At 37.7% G+C, this 26,422-nt stretch overlaps 2 protein-coding genes across 4 annotated transcripts in view; one reads left to right on the top strand and one right to left on the bottom strand.

The window, feature by feature from the left end:
* CCDC146 (coiled-coil domain containing 146) overlaps positions 1-23,904 on the top strand; it is a 61,697-nt gene extending 37,793 nt beyond the window's left edge. Inside the window, exons 5-18 of the mRNA XM_064702914.1 lie at positions 556-613; positions 1,154-1,327; positions 1,916-1,989; positions 3,043-3,270; positions 4,157-4,343; positions 7,690-7,785; positions 8,782-8,952; positions 9,609-9,697; positions 9,814-9,978; positions 13,176-13,404; positions 18,713-18,841; positions 20,707-20,844; positions 22,230-22,475; positions 23,393-23,904. Coding sequence (XP_064558984.1) covers positions 556-613; positions 1,154-1,327; positions 1,916-1,989; positions 3,043-3,270; positions 4,157-4,343; positions 7,690-7,785; positions 8,782-8,952; positions 9,609-9,697; positions 9,814-9,978; positions 13,176-13,404; positions 18,713-18,841; positions 20,707-20,844; positions 22,230-22,475; positions 23,393-23,623 — 2,215 coding nt within the window. The 3' untranslated portion in view covers positions 23,624-23,904. The remainder of the gene's footprint in view (positions 1-555; positions 614-1,153; positions 1,328-1,915; positions 1,990-3,042; positions 3,271-4,156; positions 4,344-7,689; positions 7,786-8,781; positions 8,953-9,608; positions 9,698-9,813; positions 9,979-13,175; positions 13,405-18,712; positions 18,842-20,706; positions 20,845-22,229; positions 22,476-23,392) is intronic.
* Positions 23,876-26,422, bottom strand: part of GSAP (gamma-secretase activating protein) — a 44,984-nt gene continuing 42,437 nt past the window's right edge. For all 3 annotated transcript variants that reach the window (XM_064702916.1, XM_064702917.1, XM_064702915.1), the window contains 3 exons: positions 26,168-26,272; positions 25,924-26,017; positions 23,876-25,365 (listed from right to left, as the gene is read on the bottom strand). In XM_064702916.1, the coding sequence (XP_064558986.1) occupies positions 25,265-25,365; positions 25,924-26,017; positions 26,168-26,272 (300 nt within the window). In that variant the 3' untranslated portion in view covers positions 23,876-25,264. The remainder of the gene's footprint in view (positions 25,366-25,923; positions 26,018-26,167; positions 26,273-26,422) is intronic.

The raw sequence follows: 26,422 nt of genomic DNA on the forward strand, positions 1-26,422 counted from the left end.
AGGATCTTGTCCAGATTTGAGGAGCTTCAGTTACAGTTGTCTCAAGAGTAAATGTGTTTGTGAAAACATTCATAGGAACAAGAAGGTGTCTCACTAGCAGCTGCACTTGCTTTGATACTTGATGTCTTTGTGGCTATTTATTACCCATTTCCTCTTTCCTTTTGCCACATCTCTGTGTTAACATTTTGTTTTCTGAGGTTGGGAGGAACTGTGGGTGTAGGGTGCCACTAGGAAAAGGCAAGGGTGGGTGAGGCATGAATGCACCCCTGCAGGAGGAAATCAGTCTAAGAAAAATCAGATTCAAATTTTAGAGGTGTGCACTCTAAAATTTGTAGAAAAAGATTTGTGCACCTCCATATATACATACCCAGACCTTCAGGACCCGCAGTCACCAGTCAGCAAAATTGCTTTAAATCTGAGCACCTTTCATTCTAATTCACCATGTGTTTTAGTCTAACACAGCATAGGCTTTCATACTTTTTTACCATTTACTGTATTACAGTAATAATTATTCTATTACCAGTATATTTAATTCTGCTTTGATTTTTACTGTAGTTTGAGAGAAGAAAAAAAGCTTCTGGAAGATGAATATGAAAGAATGTCAAAAGAAAAGGTAAGTATGAAACATGAGAAAAGCAATGTTTTGTGTTCTGTCAACTAACATATAAAAATCACAGAAAATGTTTTCTCAGTGTGCATTTCTAGAGTTTATTTTAAATAGAATATATAGAAAATATATTTTAAAATAAATAGATTCTATAGGCTATATTAGATCATTCAATTTTGATAACTAGGGCAAGCAGTAAATAACTAATTTAGAAAAGATCTGGAATTTTATTTACCCAAGGAAATGTTTACTATATTCGGCAAATAGATACTGCATGTAAAGGTAGCTGCAGGTTTTTGGTTCTAGGATGTGAACATGAAAAATACATTTGTTGTCATAAGTTCTGAGGAATATATGTAGCTTTGTTGGAAATAAATTCTGTTAGTATTGATAGAAGAAACACTCATCTGGTAAAGAACATACATTTTGTATCTTGTCACTAAAAATGTTACCATCATTCAATGTTAGTGAGTCTGTGTTATTAGAAACCTGCAAAATGTAAAAGGGGAAATACAATTAATCTGGTCTTTTACTTCATTTTTAAAGAAAAATGATAAAGTTCAACAGTTGAAAGAAAGTTGTGATGAGCTCAGCGAAGAAGTAATCCAGAGGAAAGCAGAAATTGATTCAATGAAAGAAGCTGTTTCATCCAAAGAAAAGATGATATTGACAGATGAGGAAGAAATGAAAAAGCTTCAGGAGATGCATACTTATTTAAAAGTAACACAAAAATAATTGTGCCTATGTATCTGTCAGTGTGTGTGCATGTGTGTGTGTGGTTCCATGTTTTGCCCAAAGGAGCAGTGAATCTTCTGGGTGTTGTCATTCCAAATTCATTGTGCCATTACATTAAATATCAGACCATTTTCCAATAAGCATGAAACATGCTGCTGTGCCATATCCCTATTGCTCCTGTAGGAAATACTAAGAGTCATGGTTTTGATTAAAAAGTGGTTTCTATAAAGACATCTTAGTTATGTTGTGTTATTTTAGGTTGTTCAGATTGCAGGTAATACAGATTTACACTGAGAATTAAAAACATATCTGGGTCTGCTTCCTTCCATGGTATAAAAAGCATAATAAGATGTATTCATAATATTCAAGCATAATTTTTATCTTGAAGATACACTTAAATTGTAAACATAAATGTTTAGTTTTAAAAGTAGGAGCTGCAATTCTCTGAGAAAAACTCAAACAATTAAAAAATGTTTCCAACTGATTTTCACAGCAGTTCTAAATTCATATTACTGCTATGAAAACTCATTAGCTTTTGTAGCTATTAATCAAACCTTTCTGTTTTGTTACTAGGCTGAGCTAGTTAGGATCCTTGGTGTTCCAAAGCAACTTGCAAAAGAAACTGAGAAGTTGAAACAGAAAAAAATGTATGTTTTTAATAAATAATTCTATATACATGAATATATATATGTATAGCTTCTTCTCATCCCTTGGTTATAGAAATGATTGAGGATGGTTGTTGATTAAAATTAGGATCAACATTTAAACTAACAATTCCACAGCTGACAGTGTGGCTTGAGCTACAAACCCATTGTCCCTCAGTCCTTCTGTACCAGCTGTGGAGGCACAGCTGCTTTGCTGTAAGGTCCTGACATGAGTTGCAGTCTCTAATACTTCATCAGGGGAAATGCAAGCCAGCAGCCTTTTCTTCCTCTCTCTCATGAAGTTGGGGTTCTTCGCTGAAGCATGGCATGTGCTGTTTTCTCTAAGTGTAAAATCAAATTAGCTCTGTGCAGTTTCAGCCAGGTCACCCACAGATCCCAGCAGTCCCATTGCCATCCAGGTGAATGAAGGGTTTTGTACCCTGTTTATGCACAGGCTTACACTGAAGTTTGTGTCTCCTGCTTCCAGTCCCTATCTGTAATAACACATCAACTGTTTGACTGTTACATTTCTCCAGTTTAAAACTTGTATGATGGTTTTCTTCTGCATTTTCCTCACTACTCTACTTAATGCAACTCTGCCATCATAAATCTAAGAAGTTTGCCCTATAGTGTTTCAGCAATTCTAAAGCAATTTCTAAAACCTACATTGTGCAGATTGCTATTAATGAAATATTTAAATGAGTCTGTATATTTGTGTCACATCACAGAATAAACTAATCAGAGTTCCCAGTTCTTAGGAAGAATGGTTAGAAATGTCACGCCCATGTATGTAGCAATGTTGACAGAGACCAATTTCCTTGAACTCTTTTAATACTGTCATGGTGCTAGGCTGTCCCATAGCCCCATGCCTATCTGCAGTTTTATTGTTGGACTGTATTGGAATTTGAAGGTTCTCACTGTCTGATTTCAAGCATTTGACATATATTATTGTGAAATTATTTTGTATGTCCACAGAAACTGGCAACTTACATTTTGTCTTTTAAATATGCATGTGGAAAATCTAACCCTTACTGCTCTGTTAAAATATATCCACAGTGATGCAGAGAAGCAGAATGAAGCCCTTAATGACCAAATAGAAGAATTGAATAGCACCCTGAGAGCCACTGAAAAAAGGACCGAGGAGATTTTGCAAGAAAAAAAAGAAGTAATGAAGGAAATGGATGAGAGACAAACTTTGATACAAAAGAATGAACGACAATGCAATAATTTGACAAAATCACTAGAAATTAACGCAGAGAAGGAATTTGCCATCCTATCAGACAGGTTAGAGTAGGAGACATGAGCCATATGGAAAGAGTGAATGATTCTCTGTTCTCAAAAGTTGATTTCTTTTTTTCTGTTGTTGCTTCTATTTTCAAGTTTTATGCTGCATCCCATGCAAATTATAAATTATCAGGCTTGGTTTTCACTTCCAAAATGTTTATGTAAAAATTTGGAATACGGAATTTAGGATCTGGCTTGAAGAAGAACATCAAAAAACATAAGCATTTGATAAAATTCTATGAGATTTTGCTCTTAAAAGTGAAATATTTTAGAGAGATTCTCTCCTTAGTGCACACATTTTTTCCTCTGCAACCCACTGAAAGTAATTTGAAGAAGAATAAAGTATTTCAGTATTTTCATTTTCAAATGAGGCTCAGATGTCTTCTTTCATGTAGTCCTGAATTTCAGTGGGGATTGGTCAATCATCCTCCCTTCAATTATAATTTTCTATTTACTTGGTAAAGTAGAATAAACTGTTAGGTTGAAGACAAGCTTCCAATGATTCCACCTTTGCAGAGGGAGATGTACAGTTGCAATTCTGGCCATATGCTCAACAACAATTTTTGCATTTCAAGCTTTGTATTGAAGGCCCATGGCATCTTATTTTGAAATGTTCTCTAATATGAAAAATGTTTTCTTCTTCCTATATGTATTAGATTTGCTGACATTTTTAGCATATTTAGAACAGACTGTGGGACCTCACTGACAAAATTGATTATAGTTATAAAAATGCTACCTTTTTAGGTAATTTTTGTATGTAGTTTACAAGTTTGTGTTGCTGAGCCATAGTAATGAGGTACTCAAAACCATTAAAATAGTTGAGCCTGCTTACACATATGTCTTGATTAAGTTACCTGTTTCTAAAATTCTGTGTCTATCTATGTAGACAAATTCTGGAAAATAATTTGGATAAATGTATCTCGGAGAACAAAAATCAACAAGATATTCTCAGTCACCATCAAACAAAGAAAGATAAAGAACTGAAAAGTTTAAAAAAGTTAGAGTTACAACTGAAAAGCATTTGGGATTCCTTGGAAGCAGATAAGGCAACACATAAAAGACTCAAATCAGAGGTTTGTATGAATGTATTGATCATAAAGAATGTAAATTTTCTCCTAAGAAATATTTCTATGAAATCTCTTGACAGTCCTACAAGGGAAAAGGGGAGAAACCATTATTTCATCTTCCTCATTTCCTCCTTGCTTTAGTATTTCACCCATTCCTCTTTCAATAATGAATTACTCTTTTCTGTTTTACTCAGTCTTTTGACTATGATAAAGGGAAGTGCTATTCTTCTTGTGTATTCAAAGCATTTTCTCTCTTTTCCACTTCCAATTATTTCTTAAAAATTTACTGGTTTTATATTTTCTTTTTCTCATCACTGGTTCTTCCATTCTCTCTTTCCTATGTATATTTTCTCCTATACTTGCTCCTTGCTCAGTCTAAATTCTGACTCATAAAAAATTAATCTTGTTTAGTCAGGTGAATGTTTTTTCACAGCACTTGATGTTTCCTACCTTCACACTGTCCTTCAAATTTTTCTTGGTCCTTCTAAGCAAGTCAGGGCAGAAAAGAGTCTTACATAACTGTAAAGTTTTAAAAATAGCTATACATATCAAATATTATATATACTGAGCTTTGCTATTTAAACAACTCCAATTATTACTTGATAATATTTAATATTATTGAACAATATTTTTTATCTCCTTTGAAATTCCTCCTGAATTCACTTATGTATTGCCTAGTAATATAAGCTCACCTGGGAGAAGGGAGGAAAGCTCTAGAAAAACAAAGTTTCAATACAACAAAGTTTTGGATTGAATTTCCTTGAATAATGATTAAAGGGCTGACTCATATTCCAGACTTTGATCTTAATGCTTAAAGAGTTTCTGTTCAGTATCAGCTAAGAGAATCTGGGAGTTGGTATTTTTGCATGTGTTCCCATTGAGGAAATGTTCCTGGATGGAGAACCACAATTGTTTAAAAACATGTAATGTTAAAATCAAATGCCATAACTCACCAGCAGCTGTGGTTGGAGTTCACAGTCTGGGGTGAGATCCAAACCCATCCCAAACCCAATTCCTTCACCCTGTGGAAGGGCAACACCTTGTATGTGTGTTACAAAAACCATCATCATGAGGAGTAAGGGAAAAGGAATGCCATGAGACAGAAGTGGAATTCTGATCAGTATTTTACACCAGCAGCTGCAGGATGCTATTCTAATGCAAATAGCCACAGCAATAGAGTTGTTTTAGCCCATCCTCCCATGCTCCATATTTTCTTTGATTCCTTTTGATTGCTCTGTTAGAAGAGCAGATGTGAAATCACTGCTCCTCTGCATTGAAATACAGTACTGCAGTAAGGAAGAGTCAAGTGGCCAACTTGATTCTGCTTGGCTTTTGCTATATTGGGACAATTTTAATTTGTAAGACTTGGGAGCACACCTAGCAAAAATTTAAAAACAGTATTTTAAGTAGACAAAATTTCTTTAACTACTTAAACCCCCAGATTTACATTTATTCATTGTGTTTCAAAGGGAAAAAAATCACAAGAATGAATTGTTTGTATAAATATGTGATTGCAGAAGCAGCAAGTACATCAGTGTAGTTCCCTAAATTTCTTCTTTTGAATCATATGCTAAGTGCAGAATGACTGGTTTGTAGAATAAGGAAATTACAGGAACACTTCCTTCAAATGTGTTTTTCTCGTTAGGATGTTGTGAAAGGTCAGCTATTGCTAAACACCAGAACTGTGTGTGAAGGAGAGCTGCTGGTGCTGCTGCCTCCAGCCTGGGGCAGAGCTGCTGCTCCTCTCCATGGGGAGAGTTCTCTTTGCTCAGGCCAGCACAGAGACAGCCACAGATGCCTGCGTTTAGCCCTGACCTGTGTGAACAGCAGTCCTTAACAGATTAAAGATGTTTAGATGAGCATTTTATTGTTACACAGCAGAAGTGGTAACTAATATATGCTTCACAGAAAAGTTATTTTTGATCCCTACACAAGACCAAAAGTCACTTTCTTAGGACAGGCTTAACTGACATTTTAGTAAACTTAAGTCAAATTAAATCTCAGAGCTGCAGCTGAAACTAAAGTAACTCCACAATTTGACCTGTACTGTGTCTCTTGTTTCCCTTTGCCATAATGCAAGTGAACAGAATTTAATTTTACAATACTATCACAGAAGGGAAAATAACAAGTGCAAAACATCTCCCTATCAATATTATTTATAGTGAATTCTAACATCTGGTTGTGATCTGAGCAAGATATCACAGGATTATAAGTATTATCTTTGAATATCTTCCAGGTATGTTGTTAAATGTAATTTTTTCCCATCCATATGAATTACAGATTTGAAATTAAAATCATTTGGGTTGGAATGGATCTTTAAAATTATTTGGTCCAAACCCCTACAGTAGGCAGGGACACCTTCATCTAGATTGGCCAGACCTCAGTCCAGCCTGGCTTTGAATGTTTCCAGAGATAGAAAGGGCATCAACCACCTCTCTGGGAAACCTGGGCCAGTGTTTCATTACCCTTGTTGAAAAAAAATCATCCTTATATCTAATAATCTCTCTTTTATTTTAAAATTAATATCCCTTTTCCTATCAGAGCAGTTTCTGCTAAATTGTTTGCCCCCATCAATTACACAGAGGCAATATATGCCATCATAGTTAGCCTGATGCATTTTTTCTTCCTTTCCTATAACCATAAAGAATTTTTAAGTGAAGTTAATTACAGTGAGGCTAGTACAGCTTTTTGTCTTACAAGTTATATCATGTAAGTAGTTGTAGTGAGATTGATCAGATATATTTTAATCAGAGGTAGTGTTTTTAATGTATTCCTTCACATACTTAGTGTTAAAATCTGATTGAATGGATTAGAATAGAATAGAATTGTGTTAGAATAGTGTTAAAAACTGATTGAATAGATTAGAATAGAATTTTACCATAATGTACATGAAAAAATAATACATCAATGTTTGTGTTATTAGATTTGACTTTCTAGGGTCTAATGAAAATCCTACTGTAGTGATAAATAGGAAAAAAATGTGATATCCATTTTATGTAGATGTGATCTCTTTATTCCCTTTAGCAAGCTCTGAAAGTCCTCTGTTAATTTAGGTTATATTTTTATATACTGTCTCTGTGTTTATTTTCTCTAAATGACAATTTAGTTGCTGAAAACCATAAACCTTCTAAATTTACATGAAGTTTAGTGTTCATAGTTCTTGAATGAAAAATTTGAGAAACTTCAGTAAGTTGCTGAGGAACTCTACTCAATTAAGTATTCTTGTACTAGCAATTATAAGAAGGGAGAAAATTAATTTCTTAAATTGTGTAGCTACTTCTAACACAGTATCAGCAGTTTAAATTTTCCTCCTTTTTATTTGCATCACTATGTGCTTGGTTTATTTTTGTAGGCAGAAAGTAACTCAAAGTACAATGCAGCGTTATTAGAAAGACGACAAGAACTGCAGGACGAGATTGAAACGATCAAGAGAGATTTAGCTGAACAGGTGCTGAATTCTGCTTTCTCACATTTTTTCATTTTGATAGTAGGCTTTCTATCATGAGAATAAAGGGACTGTTTGAAGAAAAAAAAAAAATGGAGTTTCTAGCTGCAGCTTTCTGGTGAGAAAATGCAATAGTGTTTCTTCAGTTTTAAAGACCACTTTTCTTTCATTTTTAAAAACATTTTTGGTGTTACTGGCCATATAATAGAAGGCAGAAAGCAAATCTTCTTTCTAGTTTAAGTCTTTCTAAATGTCGTTGGTGACACTGCAGTTAGAAATATATTTTTATATATTTCCTTTGGATATGAAACCGTGTCTTGTTGCAACAATAAAAATTCAGCATTTGTACATTAAGATTTTTCATCTTCACAGTTCTGTCAGTTGTGGATGTCTGTCTGTATGCAGCACAGACATATAGTGTGGCAATGCAGAGACCTGGGTTACAAGAGCATCAGTACCTGCCACTACAAAAATGACCTTATAAGAAGCAATCTATTTCAGACATAGCTCCTTGTCTTCTTACCCTTATATCCATTTTCTTTCTGTGTTTTGTTTGAATTCATTAACATTATCAAGTGGGGATCTTGTATTTGGATATATGTGCCTTCCAGTAGCTACCTGGCATTCTTTGGGATATGAACCTTGTGTGCCATGGACAGGCATGCAGTCAGTGGAGCCTGGAGAGCTTCCATCACCTCCTCCTAAAGACATGGCACTGAACTTACCTAAAGATTACAGCTATAAATATCCATTCTGTCCTATGGACAATAGCTGAGAGATGTCAGACTGAGGAACAGAAATGCTCCTAGGGGATAATATATTCTGAAATGTTATTATAGGGATTGTGCATGGTGTTTTAAAGCAATAATTAATTATGGTTTTAAATCTATGTAGTCTGTATATTGGTTTACATTGCAGATAAACCCAAAGTAATTCCAGCTTTGGGTTTGCCAACACTGATACATTGTTGCATTGGGATTTAAATTTAATCTTCTCTAGGAAATGATATCAGAAACGGATGCCCGTGTGTTAGAAGAATGCATTGCAGCAGAACGCTTGCTGTTCAAAGAGCAGGAAAAATGCAGAAATGAGTTAGCCACACTCACACGTCTGACTCTGCTCAGAGCTGATGAGAAGCAACTGAAAAGCAGGGATGTTCAGAAAGCCAAGGTAAAAAATTATATATTTGGAAGATTGTTCAAAATACCAGCTGGCTTAGTGAGAAATTAAGTTACTAGTGAGGGGAGTTCCACCAGAACACTGGAAACTCTCAATACTCTCAATAAAAAACTCTCAAAAAAACCTCTCAAAACCAGTGGGAGGGGAGAAAAGGCCTCTCAATTTAAGATTGATGGTCCAGGCCATTGAGGACTGAGCACAACTGGAATCAAAAGATCCAGAAACTTAACAGAATGCAATTCTGCTCAAACATCAGACATCAGTGACTGCTTAAAAGTCAGTATTGAGTAAGAGAGAAATTTTACTTGTAAAGATACAATTTCAGTGTTTCATTTGCTAAATAATTATATAGTGATGGACTTGACAGGCTGATCAGTAGAAAGAGTGGAACTCCAGATAGAGGGAACCAAGCATTTAAGATGCAGCATCAAATTATCTACGTTAGTGATTGTAAGCTTAATATAAATGGAAAAACTGTGCCTTTTTTATGTTATTGTAATAAAAACATTCCATTATAATAAGAAAAAGATCTTACAATAATGTCTTCTCACTGTCTTTTTCTCATCTAAGAGTTGTTCTGGGTAATTTCACTGAAGACATTTCTTTAGTATATTTAAAGTGCTTACTAAATTTTATTTGAATTTCAGATTCAACTCCAAAGTCTTGTTAAAGAACTAAAAAGAATGGATAGTGAACTAACCATCTGCAAGAAGATGAAAAAAGAAAACGAAAAAGAGTAAGAAAATAATAACAATACGTTATTTCAAAAAAGTCTTCAAAAGCAAATTTTATCCAAGGAATGCAGGCATAAAATGCTAATAATTATTTCTTTCACATATCTCATTTCTTCAGAATCCAAGGAGTTGTTAAAATGTGTGAACTTATGCAAATTGAAAAGGACAAATCTATAGATTTGATGCGTATTGCTCAGTGGAAAGCAAAAGAAGGTGAACACCGGGTAAAATTGCTAGAAAATAATATAGAAAATTTAAGACATGCTGTTATGACCAGAGAAAGGTGAGTTTGAAGTACACTGTAGTTCACAATTATAGAAATTTAAGACTAGGAAAACATCTTAGGGGAATCTATTCCATCTTCAATTATGCCCATATCCTTGATAGTTATTATCCTGACTTTTTAAATCTGATTAAAACAAAGGCATTTAGAAACACCCCTCCATAATCTCTTCCAATTTCTTATCCCACTAACACTACACAACTAGTTTGGGCATCAATGCTTGTCAGAAAGTAGTTTTGAAGTTTGTCTGGCTGCTCTCTCATTTCTCATCAGAGTTTTTGGCTCTCAGGTTTTGCATTATCATTCTGTTTCATTCAGTGTGAGCATCACCATGGCACTCATATCTGCTGTCCTCAGAGAAATAGAGATCTGACACAGATGATTCCCTAATGAAGTGGTTCATGGGACTATTAAATGAGTCACTAGCTAGGAATATGGCTGTCTAATTATAAAATTAGATCAAATTGGGGATTTTGGTTCAAACTCACACTGAAGTTTATTACATAACATTTATTTCAGATAAAGTGTGGTTTCAATTTCCAAACAAACTTAGACAGAATGAAAGGTTACATTCACAGCAAAGATAATGAGACAGAATAGCTGATACTTGTGACTCTCTTTTTTCCTAGACCATTATTTAGTGAGGATATCTTTTTGCCATATTTTTGTCATCCTAGTGATGAAATTCTGCAATATTGACAGAATTACAGTGTCTTGGAATTCTGTCCTTGGGCAAGTAGTGAATAGCCAACTTGGTAGGCAAAACAGGAAAACCAAAACTGAATTAAAAATAACATAATTTTCAGTTAAAAATAACATAATTTTCCAAAAACTTCATTATTTGGTGCCAAGAAATTGTTAAATCAGAAAAACAACACACTAGATATTTTTGTGAGTCTCCTAGTAGTTTGGTTTCAAAGTCATGCTAGAGATAGCTAAAAAAGAGGTAGAACTTCAGTGATTGAAGCAATTTTGTCAAGATGTACAAGCTGACATTTTGTTGTAAAAATTTTGAGGCCTTCTCAGTTGATGAAAGAAGGGGGGAAAAGGCTAATAAGACATAAATTTTGTATAGATATCAGAAGTATATAAATATTATTATTGATGTCCCTACTCAGTACAGATCCAACAGATATTTTGGGCTCTTCAAAACTAGATTTAAAATTAGTCAGAGGTATTGAATTTTCAGGAATTCTCTTGCCTATGAAAAATATTTTAAATCCCAGTAATAGAATTTAGTATCCATACCACTGACTTCACTGCAACCTATGCTATTTGTAGGACAGAGTATCAGTCCAAGTAAGGCAAGAAATTTTCAGAAAATATTTAAAACACATTGCATTTCTGCAATTCTGTTATTCTTTCAGTCTGAAACTTGACTTACAGATGTTTAATTAAATTCAGTAATACCCTGTGGTACTCAAAGTGTTATACATGTGGGGGAAATGAAAGAAAGCAGCTCCCTGCCCTGTATACAGCAAATCAGCAATTTAATGATGGAGCCCATGAGGGAAGGATATTTCATCTGCAGGTCTGTATTTTAACAGGAGACTTTGCTTCTGCTTTCACTGCCTCTTTTGTATGTTGACATGAGTATCTTCCTGGTGTAGATAAAGTTGTGTCTTGATCCAGAAGTGATACCACAGATCAAATGCCGTAACTCTAAATTCTGTGCTGTGAGATAGTAAATACTCCATTTGGTGACAAGAATCTGTTTTTTAAATTAGGAGCCATCATCCAGTGATCAAAAAGGATGCTGGAAATAATATCTGTTCTTTATTTTTGTGTGATCTGGTCACTAACCTCCCACTATGTTTTGGTTTCTTTTTTCATCTCTCAAATGGGCAGATGAAATAATAATGGGCAATCTAATAATTTTCTTTCCTGTGTTAATGTTGTGACACACTATTTTATAAACAATAGCTTTGAAGAACTTTGAGTTGCAGCCACAAAGTAATTTAAATATTGTTTTTTAAATAGAATGGCAGGATTTCGACACATTAAGACTTTTCATCACAGTTTATGTATATATTCTTAAACTTTATTATTTATGGCTACTTGGGCTACCTAGTACAGAATAAAAGAGCTGTAAGTGCAAATGTAAAAGCATTCTTAAGTGCAATGCTCCCTGCATAGCATTTTTCTTGTGCCATAATCCAGTTCTTTTCAAGCTGGAAAGAACTTGCAAAACAACCTTCTCTCAGAATGTCTTTCTTCTTCTCGTAAAGCTTCTGTGAAGCAGAGACATAGAGGAGCCCTTGTGGGCTTGAGAAATACATTTAAGGTCTGCTTTTAATTGCTGAAATTGGTTTCAAATTGAAAGAACTAAAAATATTCCCACATTTCTGTTACATTAAAGAAAATTGCAGGAGGACTATATGAAGATTAAAAAGAATGAGAGAATGAAAGAGTTCATCAAAAATGATTATGTCAAAGTTGAACAAGAGATGCTAGAGAATAAAGAAAAGGAAAAGTATTTGCATGTTGACAGCCTTACTGCTGCAGCCACACACGTGGAAAAGGAAATTTCACAGCTACACAAAAATTATGAAAGGGTTATTGAGCAACGAAATGAGAGGTACATTTCTAAATTTGATCTAAGGTAGTGCTTAATTTTGACATTCATGAAGCAACAATACTTTTTAGCCTATGAGCACTCCTCATTAGGATTGCTAAAGGTCGTGGCACTGCAATGTTTTGCTGAGCAGTTCCCCTCACTGCACTGCCAGTGCTGCTTTGCGTTATGTAGATATATCTTCAGTGGTGATCATGGCCATGCCTCAGAATTTATATCCAAAAAATATCGTGTCTTGGCTACTGAATGCCTTGAGAACTTGTAGCCACCTGCTTGGTTTGTGCATTGTGCACAGCTATGGCATCTGCAAAAATGCAGATTATCTAGATCTCTCTGATCTTAATCCAGTTTTAAATGCTGTGGAAGGCCAGAAGACCTTAAAAATTATGTGAGAGACAAGAGTCACCTTTCCAAGAGTTTGTTTTCTGATTTTCACATTGCAATTATTTTGTTACTTATTTAAAATGCTGTCATTAGATTAAAATGATAATTAAGAAAGCTTCATACCTTGTCACAGATTATTACTATCTTTTAAGATAACTTTTTAATTTTCTTGAATGGAATATACTGAATATGACTCATTTTTCTAAACAATTATCTTTAAATTTTGGCTTTATTTCAGTGGTCTTTTGCTCAGAGAACGAGAAGAAGAAGTGGGTGTTTTGTATGAGAAAATAAACAGGCAAGAGGTGTTGCGTAGGAATGGAGAAACTAAGATGCAAGTTATGGATGAAAAGATCAGTTTTCTGAAGCTGAAGTTGGTTGAGAAGAAAAGAGAGGTTAAATTGTGTTTTAAAGAGCTCTCAGTGAAGAATGCCCTGGATGCACAACTGGTGAAAGTTCGGACACAGGTTGGTGTTAAAGGAAACCTTTTTTACTATTGGTCTGTATTTTAAAATTTAAGGTGATTTCATAGGAAAAAATATCTGGATGTACAAGATTAATTAAAGCAGCAAGTTGAGTAATACACCTGTCTAGCAAAGCACTGATACATGTTTTTAACTTCACATATGTGAGTTTTTATGCTGATGTGTAGTAGGCTCATGGTCTTTGTTTCACACGTGCCAAATGTTTCCTGGGTATGAAATTCCAGCTAACCCACCCCACAGCCTGAAATGTCAGTATGACTAAGCTGGAGAATTGGAGTCATGGGGGAAAAATGAGACTGTAGATAAAATTTGTTAAAACTGTATTGATGGAGTAGGTGGAGGGGTGGGAGATACACTTAGACATCAAATTTCTAAAATAATAACTCAATTCACACTTGACCCTGGGCCTACTCTGGAAACTCTGCTGCCTACAATGATATAATCCACATATATTTTCTTTTGCACAAAAACAGTGTAAGTTTTAGTCCTAGTAACAAAATAGCATTAAACAGCTAACAAACTGCAGTGCTTGGGACATTCTTTCCTGGCTTTCTGAAATGGCTCATTTACTTCTGACCTTATCTCCAGATGGTAATTTTTCCCATACATACTCTGTTAATGCCTGCACAGAATCATGAATTGGGCTGTTCCATTGCCTTTCAAACTCACATCAGTGGGAGCTGTGGCTCACTGTTTAATAGTGCCTGCACTATTCTCTTACTTCTGGCCTTTTGAAGAAATGGTATACTCTGCTACAAGAACAAAACATAGTACATGTTTTAATACCTCATGCAAATCATGCCCCAAAGACCTTTGCAGGGCCATCACAGACTTAAAATATGAACCGAGGCAGTATTAAAAAAAAAAGAAGAAGACTAAATGAAAAAAAGAAAACTAAAAAGACCCCAAAGTTTTCAGATAAGATTTAAAATGAGACTGAGATTCACTGAGCCAAATACAGTAGTAGCAAAATGCAGATGTTTTTTTGAACTGACAGAATCAATCATGAAACTTTGCTTTTTCTGTTCTGCATTCCTGCAACTTTCTCCTTTATGATGATAGTTCATGTGAAACCTAAAATCACTGTTAAAGGGATTTTAATGCTATTGTTGGAGGTGCTTTAAATCTTTTTGCAATGTTGACATAAAATTTAAAAGTGGGAAAATATAGAGTGGTGTGATACTATGCATGCAGTAGTCTTAATAACTGTTCCCAAGTGAGGAGTTTTCCAGTGAAGAATGGCAAATAATCCTTTATCAACCTTTAAAATTTAACTAGATACTGTGATTACTGAATATTACATGGCTCAGACTGGCTGTTAACTTGTTCATCTCCTTATACTCCACCATTCATCATTAATGCTCTTACTCACACTGCCAATAGGAATTAAGTCCAATGAGAAACAGTTTTAAATTGTTGGGCTTTATCTCCATGATGTAAACAAAAACCATCAGCCCAAATCTGAATTTGGGTGTTGATTGCCAAATTCACACTGCTGGTTCTTGCACTGATTACAGATTTGACCCCATGTTGAAATCTGACTCAGCTGCTGTTCAGTTACCAGGGTCACAGACTGTCTGGGTTGGGCAGGCTGAATCCTGTACCTGTGCCTCTTCTGTCCTCCCCTTTTCCTGCCCTTCCTGCCTCCTTCTGTCTTCAGCAACACCAGACCCCTTTGGAGCAAGTGCTAGTAACATGGACTAGGTATTTTCATTATTAGCAATGAAAAAAATTAAATCGGAAATATTTACAGACTGCAAAAAACTGACCCATAATCTCAGCAGCTGCAGTGCCCATTGGGAAGGGGAAAAGCCCAGATCAGGGCTGTGTGCCAGTTCAGCAAGAACAAACACTCCACCTGGGTCTCCTACATTCCACATGAGCTGCTTAATCATCAAAGTGAGGCAAGTTCCACTTGCATGCTTTTCATCAGAAGCTTTCTATTTCCACAAAACATTGCTGAATAGCTCAGCTAAAAAATACCATCATCTGAAGCAAGACCAGATCTCTTCTAAGCAAGTGCAAGTAACATGGACTAGGTAGGCTTGTTAACATCAAGATAAAGATTTAAAAATAGAAATATTTACAGGCACTTCTTTATACAAAAAGTACCTGGCGAGACTGTAAGGTGGTTTTCTCTGGGCATAAAACTATGTAACTTTTAATTGGGACTGCACATCAAGGGACTGTTCCTGCTGACTGAAGTGACCCATAAAAACTAATCTGCCTTCATGCATCAATGAGAAATACTTAGCATTAATCATTAATTAGTCCAACACGCAGACCTGCTGAGCTGTCATGGTGCTGTAGATGGGACTTTCATGCCTTGGAGCTCAGGCAGTATACAAGGATTGTCAGTTTATTTGAGGCATTTGGCAACAGCATTTGTCCGGGTTTTAATACATGAAAATCTTCAGACTATATCACCACATCATAGAATAAAGGGACTAGTAGAGAGATAAAGAATTTATCTAAGCAATCAGCTCCCAGAGCAGTGTTGGATTGCCTGAGAGGGCTAAGCTGTGGCTTCAAGCCACCACTGAGAAACAGGTTTCCCCAAGCAAGCTATCCCAGCCTTTCCTTAACTGTGGAAAAATTTTCATGAGCTTTAGCCTGGATCTTTCTTGCTGTGGTGTAAGAATATTGGTTTGTATTCTGTCCTCCAGGGACATTACAAATGGACCATTCTTTTCCTTTCTGTAACATTTCATTTTAGTGGAAGGATGTTAATTGTGTTCCTCTCCCATCCTTTTGCTGGGCTGCACAACCTTGTTTCTTTCAGTCAGCTCTTACAGATTTTTCTTAGATCATTCTTCTTCTGCATTTCTGTTACATCTTGGCAATATAGTCTTTATTTGTCTTGAAGGGCAGTGCCTGGTGCCACAGTACCTGTGGCTGAGAGTGAAAGGATTCATTCAGGCATCTTGCAGGTTGCCTTCCTGTTTATGCATCCAGCTATGGTGGCACCTTTCTTGACACATGACATGGTGATTCATCTTCATGTTAATGTGTGTAACAACCAGACCCTTTTTTAAAGAAAGGGCATCCAAACAGTTGATTTGATTCTGTGCTTGTACAGGCAATTATTTCCTGCCTACATGTAACTACTTACATTTTGTTTATTTACTATTACCTTTTTGGTTCAGACCTTTTTTTCAGAGAAAGGTAATTTTGCATTTGAATCTTTTCCAAAATACACTTGCAGTCTCTCTGTGCTTAACCTCATTCTACTGATGAGGTATTTACTGTATATTTTAATCAAGAACCCATTTATGTTGCTTGTTTATGAGAATATCATATGAAATGTTGAAGCTATATAAAGATCAAAATGTATTGCACCTACTATTTGTCATCCACTGACCTGTGGAATTATCATAGTAGACATTGATCTGGCATGACTCAACACACCTATGGTGGCTGTTATCCCTGTCATTTTTATCTTCTTGATGCCTACAAAGAAAACTTAATTATGTGTTCCAGATTTATTCTTCAGAAAGAGAAGTTATCATGGTTCCAAAGCTCCATCTGCACCCCCTCCATTTTTTAAAATAGGTCTTGTATTTTCCCTTTTTTAGTGCTGTAAATACCTCACCTACCTTCTTTGAGATTCCAAAATAAAAACCTGATGTCCACTTTTTCAGACCAGTTGCTTTATCTAGATATGTGTTCCCTCCTTCAACAATTCCTCCTGACTGATTACAATCCAAAGCAGAAAACCCTCTCTATAGTCTTTTCCTGTCTTTTGTATCAAACCCACTCTAAGAAAAAGAGAAAGGATTTTTTAAAATTTTAAGACTTAGAATCTCCTATGAATCAGATAGTCTTTTCCTAGGAAAACACTACAAATTAGTAAAAAAATAAAGAAAGATACCTGTAGTCATGCTACTTAAGCAGACACAGAATAGCAAGGTAATCTCTAAATGCACTTTGATGCTTTTGGATTGGCTTGCATCTGATCACTTCCAATTCATACTGCATTTAAAAGTAAGGCTAGTGTTTACATTTAACATGAAACTTTTAATGGCTTTTGGACTGTGGTTTTGCTGCTTAGTCCTTCTCTAAATTAACTATTCAGTCCTGCACAATTTTCTTTGGTGAGCTGCCCCTAATCTCATTAAGATACCACTGCCTCCAACAAGGCATTTTCCCCTGAGTTAGTGGTTGAGAAATTTGGCCCCAGATAGAAAAGATCACTGGAAGCATGGCTGCATCCTGCTGTTTGTGCTGGCCCTGCTTTTACATTCTTCCATTCTGTGTATTTTTGGGCTTGAGTTTTAGCTATTTGTTAGCAAAATATAACTTTCAGTACCTAGCTATATTCAGAATCATGGTTTGCTGAGGAAATTGCTTATTACACTCATCTAAGGTTTTTACTTTAGCTGCTTTTAGACAAAGTGTACAGGAGTGAGTTGTGTGGTGCTTTTTTTACTAGGAAAATAAGTATTTAAGTGTTCTGATAATATTCCACTGCCACCTGAGAATATCTGTCAGTTTTCTCTTTGCTAGTTAAATATGACTTGTTAACTTCCAGTGACAAACCTCATCCTGGCAACATCTAAACATTTACTTTATCTTTTGGTGACTGTTCATAACTTTGAGAGCCTGGGACCACTTATTTCCTTAATCACTCATCACTTGCAGTGGATGGTTGACATTTACACTTGGGTAGCTGTGTCAGTGCTAACAGCTCACTGACAGCCAGCCAGGTGCACATCAGAGCCCCACCACTGTCAGTTTTGCAAGTCCAAAAATGAGAAAACAGCCCCAGTCACTGGTTCAGTGAGTATTTAGGCTGAGCCTGGATGAACCTGTAGCATATTCTGGGAAACATTATTCCATGGGCAGGTCTCACATGGGAAAGGTCAGGGAACACCTGCCTCTGTGAGCCCCAAGGGTACCTCACTGCTCAGTGTCACCACTGAGTCACTTCAGGACATGTGCCTGGGAATGTTAGTGTAGAAAACTTGGATGTCTGTAGGGATGAGACCCTCAGTACTGGCCAGCAGGGAAGCTGGGCTCTCTATTGTATTCCTGAGAATAAAAAACAAATAGTAGCCTGAGCACCAAGAAACAGAAGAACTCAATTTCTGTCAAACAGCAGGGTTCCCTCTGTCCTGCAACTGTCACACTGTAGTCCTCTTTAAAAATAAAATTTTTAAATGGCTCATAATTTTATGTTACCTGCCCTCCTTCCCAGTAAAAGTAATCCTTCTCTTTTGAAGTCTCCAGACCAAGGTCTGGGGAGGAGTTTGGTGGGAATAAATAACTGTTGAGGCTCTTTGTCTGCTAGTATTCCCAGTGCAGGGACAAGATTAAAAAGCTTGAGGAAAACTATGGTGATGCCACAAACGAGAGCAGAAAGCAAGAAATGGGAGGGAAGGACCCATCTCCACCTGAGCTGCTAAAAAGGATTGACAAGGTAATGTCACTTCTCATATCATAAGCTATCCTGCTGTGCTTGACCTCTTTTAGAAATTGCAAATAGTGTCTTTTATTTTTAAAATAAACCTTCTGTAAGAGGAATTAAAACAATTATGATTGGCCATTGTGAACTCCAGCCCAGCATCTGCTTTCCAGGTCAACTGAACTTGGGGCATTTGACTTCTTCCAGGACTTGTGATGGTGTTCACAGGGTCTTAGGATGAGGGAAGAGATGAGAATGTTGACTCCATGTTTTAGAAGGCTTGATGTATTATTTTATGATATATATTATATTAAAACTATACTAAAGAATAGAAGAAAGGATTTCATCAGAAGGCTGGCTAAGAATAGAAAAAGAATGGAATGATAACAAAGGCTCTGTCTTGGACAGAGAGTCCGAGCCAGCTGACTGTGATTGGCCATTAATTAGAAACAACCACATGGCCCAATCACAGATGCACCTGTTGCATTCCACAGCAGCAGATAACCATTGTTTACATTTTGTTCCTAAGACCTCTCAGCTTCTCAGGAGAAAAAATCCTAAGGAAAGGATTTTTCATAAAAGATGTCTGTGACAAGGACAGGCTGGGGAGGGGGAGCTCTCTGAGGTACCCCTGGCTCTGCAGCATCCTCTGCTGACTCCCTTCACATCATTGGCACCTCAGAGCAGACCCACCTCACCAGGAGAAGGCACAGAAAAGGCAGCAGAGGGAGAGAAATGCAGAATAATAAACTGCTAGCAAACAGGGTTGTCAGTCTTTGCCAAGCGGCCATGAGCTGTCAACCACTATCCACAGGCTGTGAGCGGGAGGCAGAGCTGCCAGCCTTGTCACAAAGTCTGCATGTGTGACACAGAAGCAAACACTGCCCCTTGGCAGGGCTGGGCCCCACTGCTTTCCTTCCCTGCTGAAAAAGGAGCCACCAAAGAGAGCTTAGTGTAAGCAGCAGCCGGGACAGCCCAGCAGCTACACCTGACTGCAGCACTGCTGGTGACTGCCCCAGGAGACTCCAGAGGGAAGCATTAGGTCCAATGGAAAGCCACTTTACAGCCCTCTGGGTGGGGGAGGAAGGTAAAAGAACAGCATTTTCTTATATAGTTTTGTCTGTCCCAGTTATAGAAGCACAAAACTCTTCCCACAGTGTTCAGTATTTGGAGGGGATTTGCAAAGGGCTCTGAAGGTGTGAGGGCAGTAGCAGCAAGCTCTGAGCACAACTCAGAGTCCTTCTTTTGAAATCCAGTTTGTAAAGAGAGACCCTGAACACAGCTGCTTGAATTACCTGAGCTTTTTGCTTTACTGTCCCATATTCCTTGACAGGAGGGAGCTCTGCATAGCCGAGCAGGCCCGAGCCTGCTCCCACCAGCCTACACATTAGGAAGAAGGTTCTCTTGGAGTTGTGATAAGTTTAAATGTCTACTTCAATCTCCATGGGATTTAAAGTCATTGTAGTTATAATTTGTTTATGGAGCCCATATTTTTTAGCACAAGGAAGAAAAAGTATTTAAAGCAAGAGCTGAAAACTTCCATTGTGGTGTGACTCAAGGAACTGGAAGATGAAAAAAATTATGACTAGAAAAAAGCCCCATTGCTTTCAAGAAAAGCACAGCAAGGCAGTAACAGTGGTGTAACCCCTGCCCCCAAAAGGGCCTGGCCTGATATGGAAGAATTGTACGACTGACAGCAACCAACTGAAGCAATTTGGGCCTTGGCAGAGAAGGTGTAAATTTTGAGAAATCTGAGAATGAAGGCATTCATTTATGACTGTTCACCGGTATTATTTCAGCAGCTCGAGGCATTCACAGAACACTTTGTGCTGCACCTTCCCCTGTCCTTTCCTTACACTGTGGTCTCCTCCTTGCTGCAGATAGAGGCAGAGCTGGTGCAGAAGGAGCAGAGGCTGCTGAAGATCGATTTCCTGTGTGAGAACATTTCTGACCTGACGGACAGAATGCGCACGGTGGCGGAGAGCGGCAGGCAGGACATGCTGCTGTTCGCTAGGAGGGTAAGAAGGGCACTGCAGCTCTGCCTGCCAGCCTGCACCAAGTGAAACACTATCTGGGCAAGAGGTGATTCAATTGCAAATTACAAAAGTGGCTGGAAATGTTGAGAGGCAAGTCATACTTGAGTCCTTCAGAAATTACAGACAGGAATAGCAACAGTAATACAGATAAACTGAAACTATAAGGCAAATGGGCTCTCTTTTAAAAATGAAGTTGCACCATAAATGGTACCTTTCACTAAAATATAGAATTAGTTCTTTCTGAAGCAGATGCTTAGAAGCTTTGTAGGATCCTCCTTTTGCAATGTATTTCACAGCCTTTGCACAACAAACAGGTCAAAGGCTAAAAAGAAATAAGGGGAAAAAAGAAATAAAGGAAAGCCAGGTAAATTCTACTCCAACATACAAAAGGATGAACTTAGTATCTGGCTCAAAGTTCTTTTGTTGTTTAGATAGGAGAATCACACAGGAAGCATTATTTCCAATACAGTTTTAAAAATATAATTATAGCAATTTGCTTTTATTAACTGCAAGTAATATTGTTTGGGAAAGAGCAAAACTGCTCCTAGCCCCCATATTCCTAATTAAAAAGCTGCAAATTGAGCAGAGCTGAGGAAAAGACAGGAAAAAAAAAAGCTAAATAATTAATGTAAAATAAGGCCAGGGTAAAAATTTGTCTTAGATGTTAGGTTTGGCACATATGAAAGCTTAAAACAGTTTTTTATCATTTATTTTAAACACAGAGAGAAATATCATGGTTGTTAACTGTGTTTGTGAAATGATGGCCGTGGGCTAATAAGCTACTGTAAAAATGGCAGTGTGCCAGAAGTTGCATTTGCAAGTGCTCTGCCTGTCCCAGTTCCAATTAGTCACTTAAAGAGTATTAAAGCCTTTTGTTTTTTTTTTTTTAAATCATCTTCAGAGAGACTCAAGGATTTCTGTCACATTCCTTTTCTGTTTGTCCCCCTTCCAAGGACAATGTCACAACCCACAGCCCCTGCATCAGCATTGTCACGCAGTTATCTCATACCTATGAGATTGGGCTTATTCCAGCTTTATTATGAAGCCAATTGTGTATAAACTCAAAAAGAATTGGGATTCCAGGCCTTTGAGGGCTGGGGGAGTTTTGCTGTCCAGCTGAAAAGGTCAAGAAGCAAAAACAAATGTGCTTTTCTTTTCTTGTGCTGGAGTAAATGTGACTCCTTGAGCAGCCATTTTATTTTGTTCTAAAGTGTTCACAAAAATTAAGTAATTTTCAAGAACTGAACTACTATTTAAAACCTTGTCAAGGTGGACTTATTTCCAGTGCCTAATGCTGACCCAAGTGTCATGCCCAGTGAGTGCCTAAAGGGAAGCTCTAACTACAATGCAGCTGTTTTGCATTCCAGAGCAACGAACTGCAGAGTGACATAAATCGCAAAACCCAGCAGATAAGGGCTCTTTTTGCAGAGCTATCCATGAAGCAAGCATTTGCCCTTAGACTCCAGCAGGAAATCAGAGACAAGGAACAATCTGTGATGAATGCTTCATGGATGCTAAGCCAAGGCCTTTCCCCTCCCAAAGCAGAACTGGACGAGTGGAAGATCCTAGACAGTGAGAAGATACAAAAAGCAGAAGCTGAAGCCAGAGCTGAAGTAAGTTTTTGTCATACATTGCAAGAGCTCCAGGAGCCAGTGCAGATGATGGTACAGAAAGAGACAACTGACAACCCACTACAGTGGGTTTGTGGAGTTTTAACTCTAGTTTGGCACCACCACTTGGAGCTGGTCATTGAATCTTAAGGAGATCATATACTAAAAGCCTCACCTTTGGTTATTAAAGTAGTTTGTGTGACCATGCTGTGGCTGAAGGGCAGGGCAGCCATCAGTAGAATACTGCTTTTCACAGGATTTCAAGGTAAAGCTGCAAAAGGTGGAGTGTGGGGCTCAGGAAAAGTAAGTTTAATGTCTCCTGCATACAAGATACAATGAGCATCAGACCAGAAGTAGCAAGAAATCAGATTGCTGAGCAAGATACTGAGGGTAGGCAGGGCAGCATGGCAGACAGCACTTGAAACCTTACCCTACACTTGAAACACTTGAAGCACTTAAATCTTACACTGCCTCTGTCCTAGAGATGATCAGTGATCCCAGAGCAGAGAGCTCCTACATAATAATATTTTAGAATAAGAAACTTCTGTCATAAAACTTCTCCTCATGCTGTGACTCAAGTTTCCTTTCATTGTTGTGGCTAAAGGCCCACTCTAGTAACTGTACTCAGGAACAGAAATATTCCACAGATGTTTGGTGCATAATTACTACATCTTTTACAAGTTCATCTAATCTGTTTTCTTGACAAATAACAAAAGCATGGCAGTATCAAACTGTCTATTTGAAAGGACAAACTCATATCTACTCATGCTTTCCTTTTAATAGCCCTTCAGCTTTCCTGGTTTGCCAGGGATTAGACTAAGGGGGTTACCTTTGTCAGGGATTCTGTGCACTGGCTTGGGGCAGCACTGGAGTTTTAAAGCACACAAGCCCTGTGTGACCAAGCTGTGTTTCTCTGACAGGAGCCTCCAGAGGAGGAAGAAGTTGCACTGCCCAGCTACTACCCCACTACCCTCGAGGAGGAGGAGCAGCAGGAGGAGCAGCAGGAGGTGGAGGAGCTGGAGCAGGAGGAGCAGCAGGAGGTGGAGGAGCAGGAGCAGGAGCTGGAGCAGGAGCTGGAGCAGGAGGAGCATCAGGAGGAGGGGGAGGAAGGACTCTCTTCAGATCAAGTGAACCCCGGCCAAGACATTTGAAAAAGCCTCGTGCTGAGCCATCTGAAATCTGAACAGACAGCACCTGAAGCAGGAGAGACCATTACCAGCTGCTGGATCACAAGAGTCAGCAGCATTTACACTGCACTGAACAAAGATCTGTTGGTGTTTAGCCAAATTCCATGCTGAAAATGAAGTATTTGTTCATGCCAAAAGCACAGCTCACTGGTCAGTGACCCAGAATCCTTTCTCATGGTATCCCAAATGCAATGCAGTATTTCCAAGTGTCAAGAGAAGTGAGTGATCCTCATGCTATACTTAAATTTTTTCCAGGTAAAGTTTTATTGCATCTGAAGGTATGTTAAAATACATTCGTTAAAAAGAAAAGGTTAGGAAATCTTCTCCTGTTATTAATAAAATACAAGGTGGCCATCACTTATAGCCATACACCAACATGGCTTTCTGCAGTCTGGGACTGGAGTTTACACTTGCCAGAGAAATTCTAGTTATATTAAGAAAAATGTTTTCCTTCTCACTATGCAGTCACTAAGAGAGCTAAAGCTTCACTGGTGGCAATGACAAGGAACTGGATCTTTTTATTTCACTGGTCAGGAACAGGGAGCATCAATGGAAACCACTCAGAGAGAGGTCAGAGGTTGTTTTGAAAACCTCCCAAATGTATAAAATATTAATGAGTTTGTCTAGTTTAATAGTCTAGAATTTCATAAAGGTGTTTTTAAAAGCCAAAACAGGCTGCAGAAATCCTCCATGACACAACTTGGCAATTTTCTCTGTGTAGCACATTGCTATTCCTATTTGAAATTAATGTCACAGTTCAGAACTTAAAACAAAAGAGTAAACAACATTGGCTCAGTTACATACAAACAGAAGTTGAAAACAAAGGAAAAACAGCCTGCCTAATTTCTGTCTGTGAAGCTGAAGTTTGAACTGTAACACTAAAAGTTGTAAGAAAGGATTATGTAAAACTCTCTGCAAGCCAATGTTAAGATCAATTTCTAAAGCTTTTTTCTTATCCTGTTTACTTACAATATATTATACATATCTTTAAAAAACAAGAAAAAACCCCTCAAATAAACAAACAAACCCTCAACAAAATCTGTCACATGCACTTTAAAGAGATTACACTTTGTGCTAATTACAAAACTGAAAACATTAGAATGCAGCTCCAGAAGCAGAAGTACCATAAGATAATTGATACCACCACAAGGAATGTCTATCTCTTCACTCATGCCTGACATAAAAAGTCATCTGTTATTCTTACCTGCTTTACACAATCACACCAAGAAATCCTTTTATTAATCCAAGTAAACAGTTACTAGTTCTTGTAACTCTGCAACTGGACTGCCTTTTCCAGCATTGTCTTGTTAAAAGAAGTGACATTTATACCAATTTTCACAGCATGTTTTGACGCTGTTGTTCCACTTCAAAATGAACCCACAGATATATTTCAAACCTAGGGTTATGTCAAATGCATTTCTCTAGGATTATCTAGAAGTCAGTAATTTCAACCTCAGTTTGTTGGACCAAACACTGTTTTAGCAGCTCATGTCAGTACTGGTGACTGCCCAAAACTGCAGGTTATTTTGGAAACAACATTTCATTTAAATAAATACTTTTACAGAGGCACCACAGTTTGACAGCCTTCTTCAACAGCATGTTATTTCAGGAGTATTTGAGGCCCAGAAATGTCATAGTGTGCTTGAGTGCTGTTTCCTCTACAAATCTTGCATTTACATGGTCTTGTTTTTCATATGGATGCACACCTAGAAAAACATGGTGAGGAAGTATTTACAAAATTGTACATGCTCCAGTACACTTGCTGCTGTCTTTTAAACATCTTCATCTCTAATACCAAAAGATAAGGGGTAATAGAAATGTGTTTTCATGCACCCAAAATACTTACAGATTTCACTAGTGCCCTTTGGATGCTCATCCATGGCAAAAACTATCCTATTAGTGGGATGTAAGTAAATTATAACCCACACAAAGGGAAGCCTCTCTGGAGGCTGGACTTCCAAACTGGAGATCCAAACCCAGCTTGAAGCAGAGTGGCTGTGCTGGTGCTGGTCCATGAACTGGCCCAGGGCACTTGCTCATACTGCTGCTACATGGTTTAACTGTTTCCTCCCCAAACAGGATGATACCCATCCATGGAGGCTCTTGGTCCCTGACACTTCCCTTCAGCAGAAATGTGACCAAACCTATGTGTTCAGACATCACTGCAGTTTTAATAACTCAGTAATGTGAGTATAGGCAGGATATATCTGAGTGAGCATCAAAGGGTAACAATCACTGGTCTTCCAAAGTACAGAATTACCTACCTTGATTCTCTATCTCTGCCAGCATATTAGTCAGGTAGTTCAGGGGCAAAAACTCCACAGGGAAGGAGAGTCTCTCAGGGACAGGCCTGCTGCACTGTAAGGGAGAACATTCCGTGTTACTTCACAAAGCTGCACAGATGCACCAAGGTTTCAATGTTTCTTTAGTGTGTTACAGTCCACAGAAAGCTCAGGAATCTCAACACTGTCCAAGCATAAGATTTTAAAACAGGCTCTGTGCCCTTACCTGCCTGTTTCCCAGCTTCTCAAGCAAGAGTTTCACATATTTCCGTGCTATGAAATTTGCATTTATCGGATGATTCCAGTACTGGCGGACCTTTTGACCAAGAGCCTAGTAACCAAAAAACAAACCCCAAAACATGAGAACATAGAATGGGACAGTGGAAACTTAGAAAGAGGAAAAGGCAGGAAAAGCTGACACAAAATCCAGGCTGCAATGTAGATGTGCTTTGCTTTGAGACCCCAATGACAAGGCTAAGAG

Source organism: Zonotrichia leucophrys, chromosome 1A (assembly GCF_028769735.1).
Source record: "Zonotrichia leucophrys gambelii isolate GWCS_2022_RI chromosome 1A, RI_Zleu_2.0, whole genome shotgun sequence".
In the NCBI taxonomy this organism is placed as follows: domain Eukaryota; kingdom Metazoa; phylum Chordata; class Aves; order Passeriformes; family Passerellidae; genus Zonotrichia; species Zonotrichia leucophrys.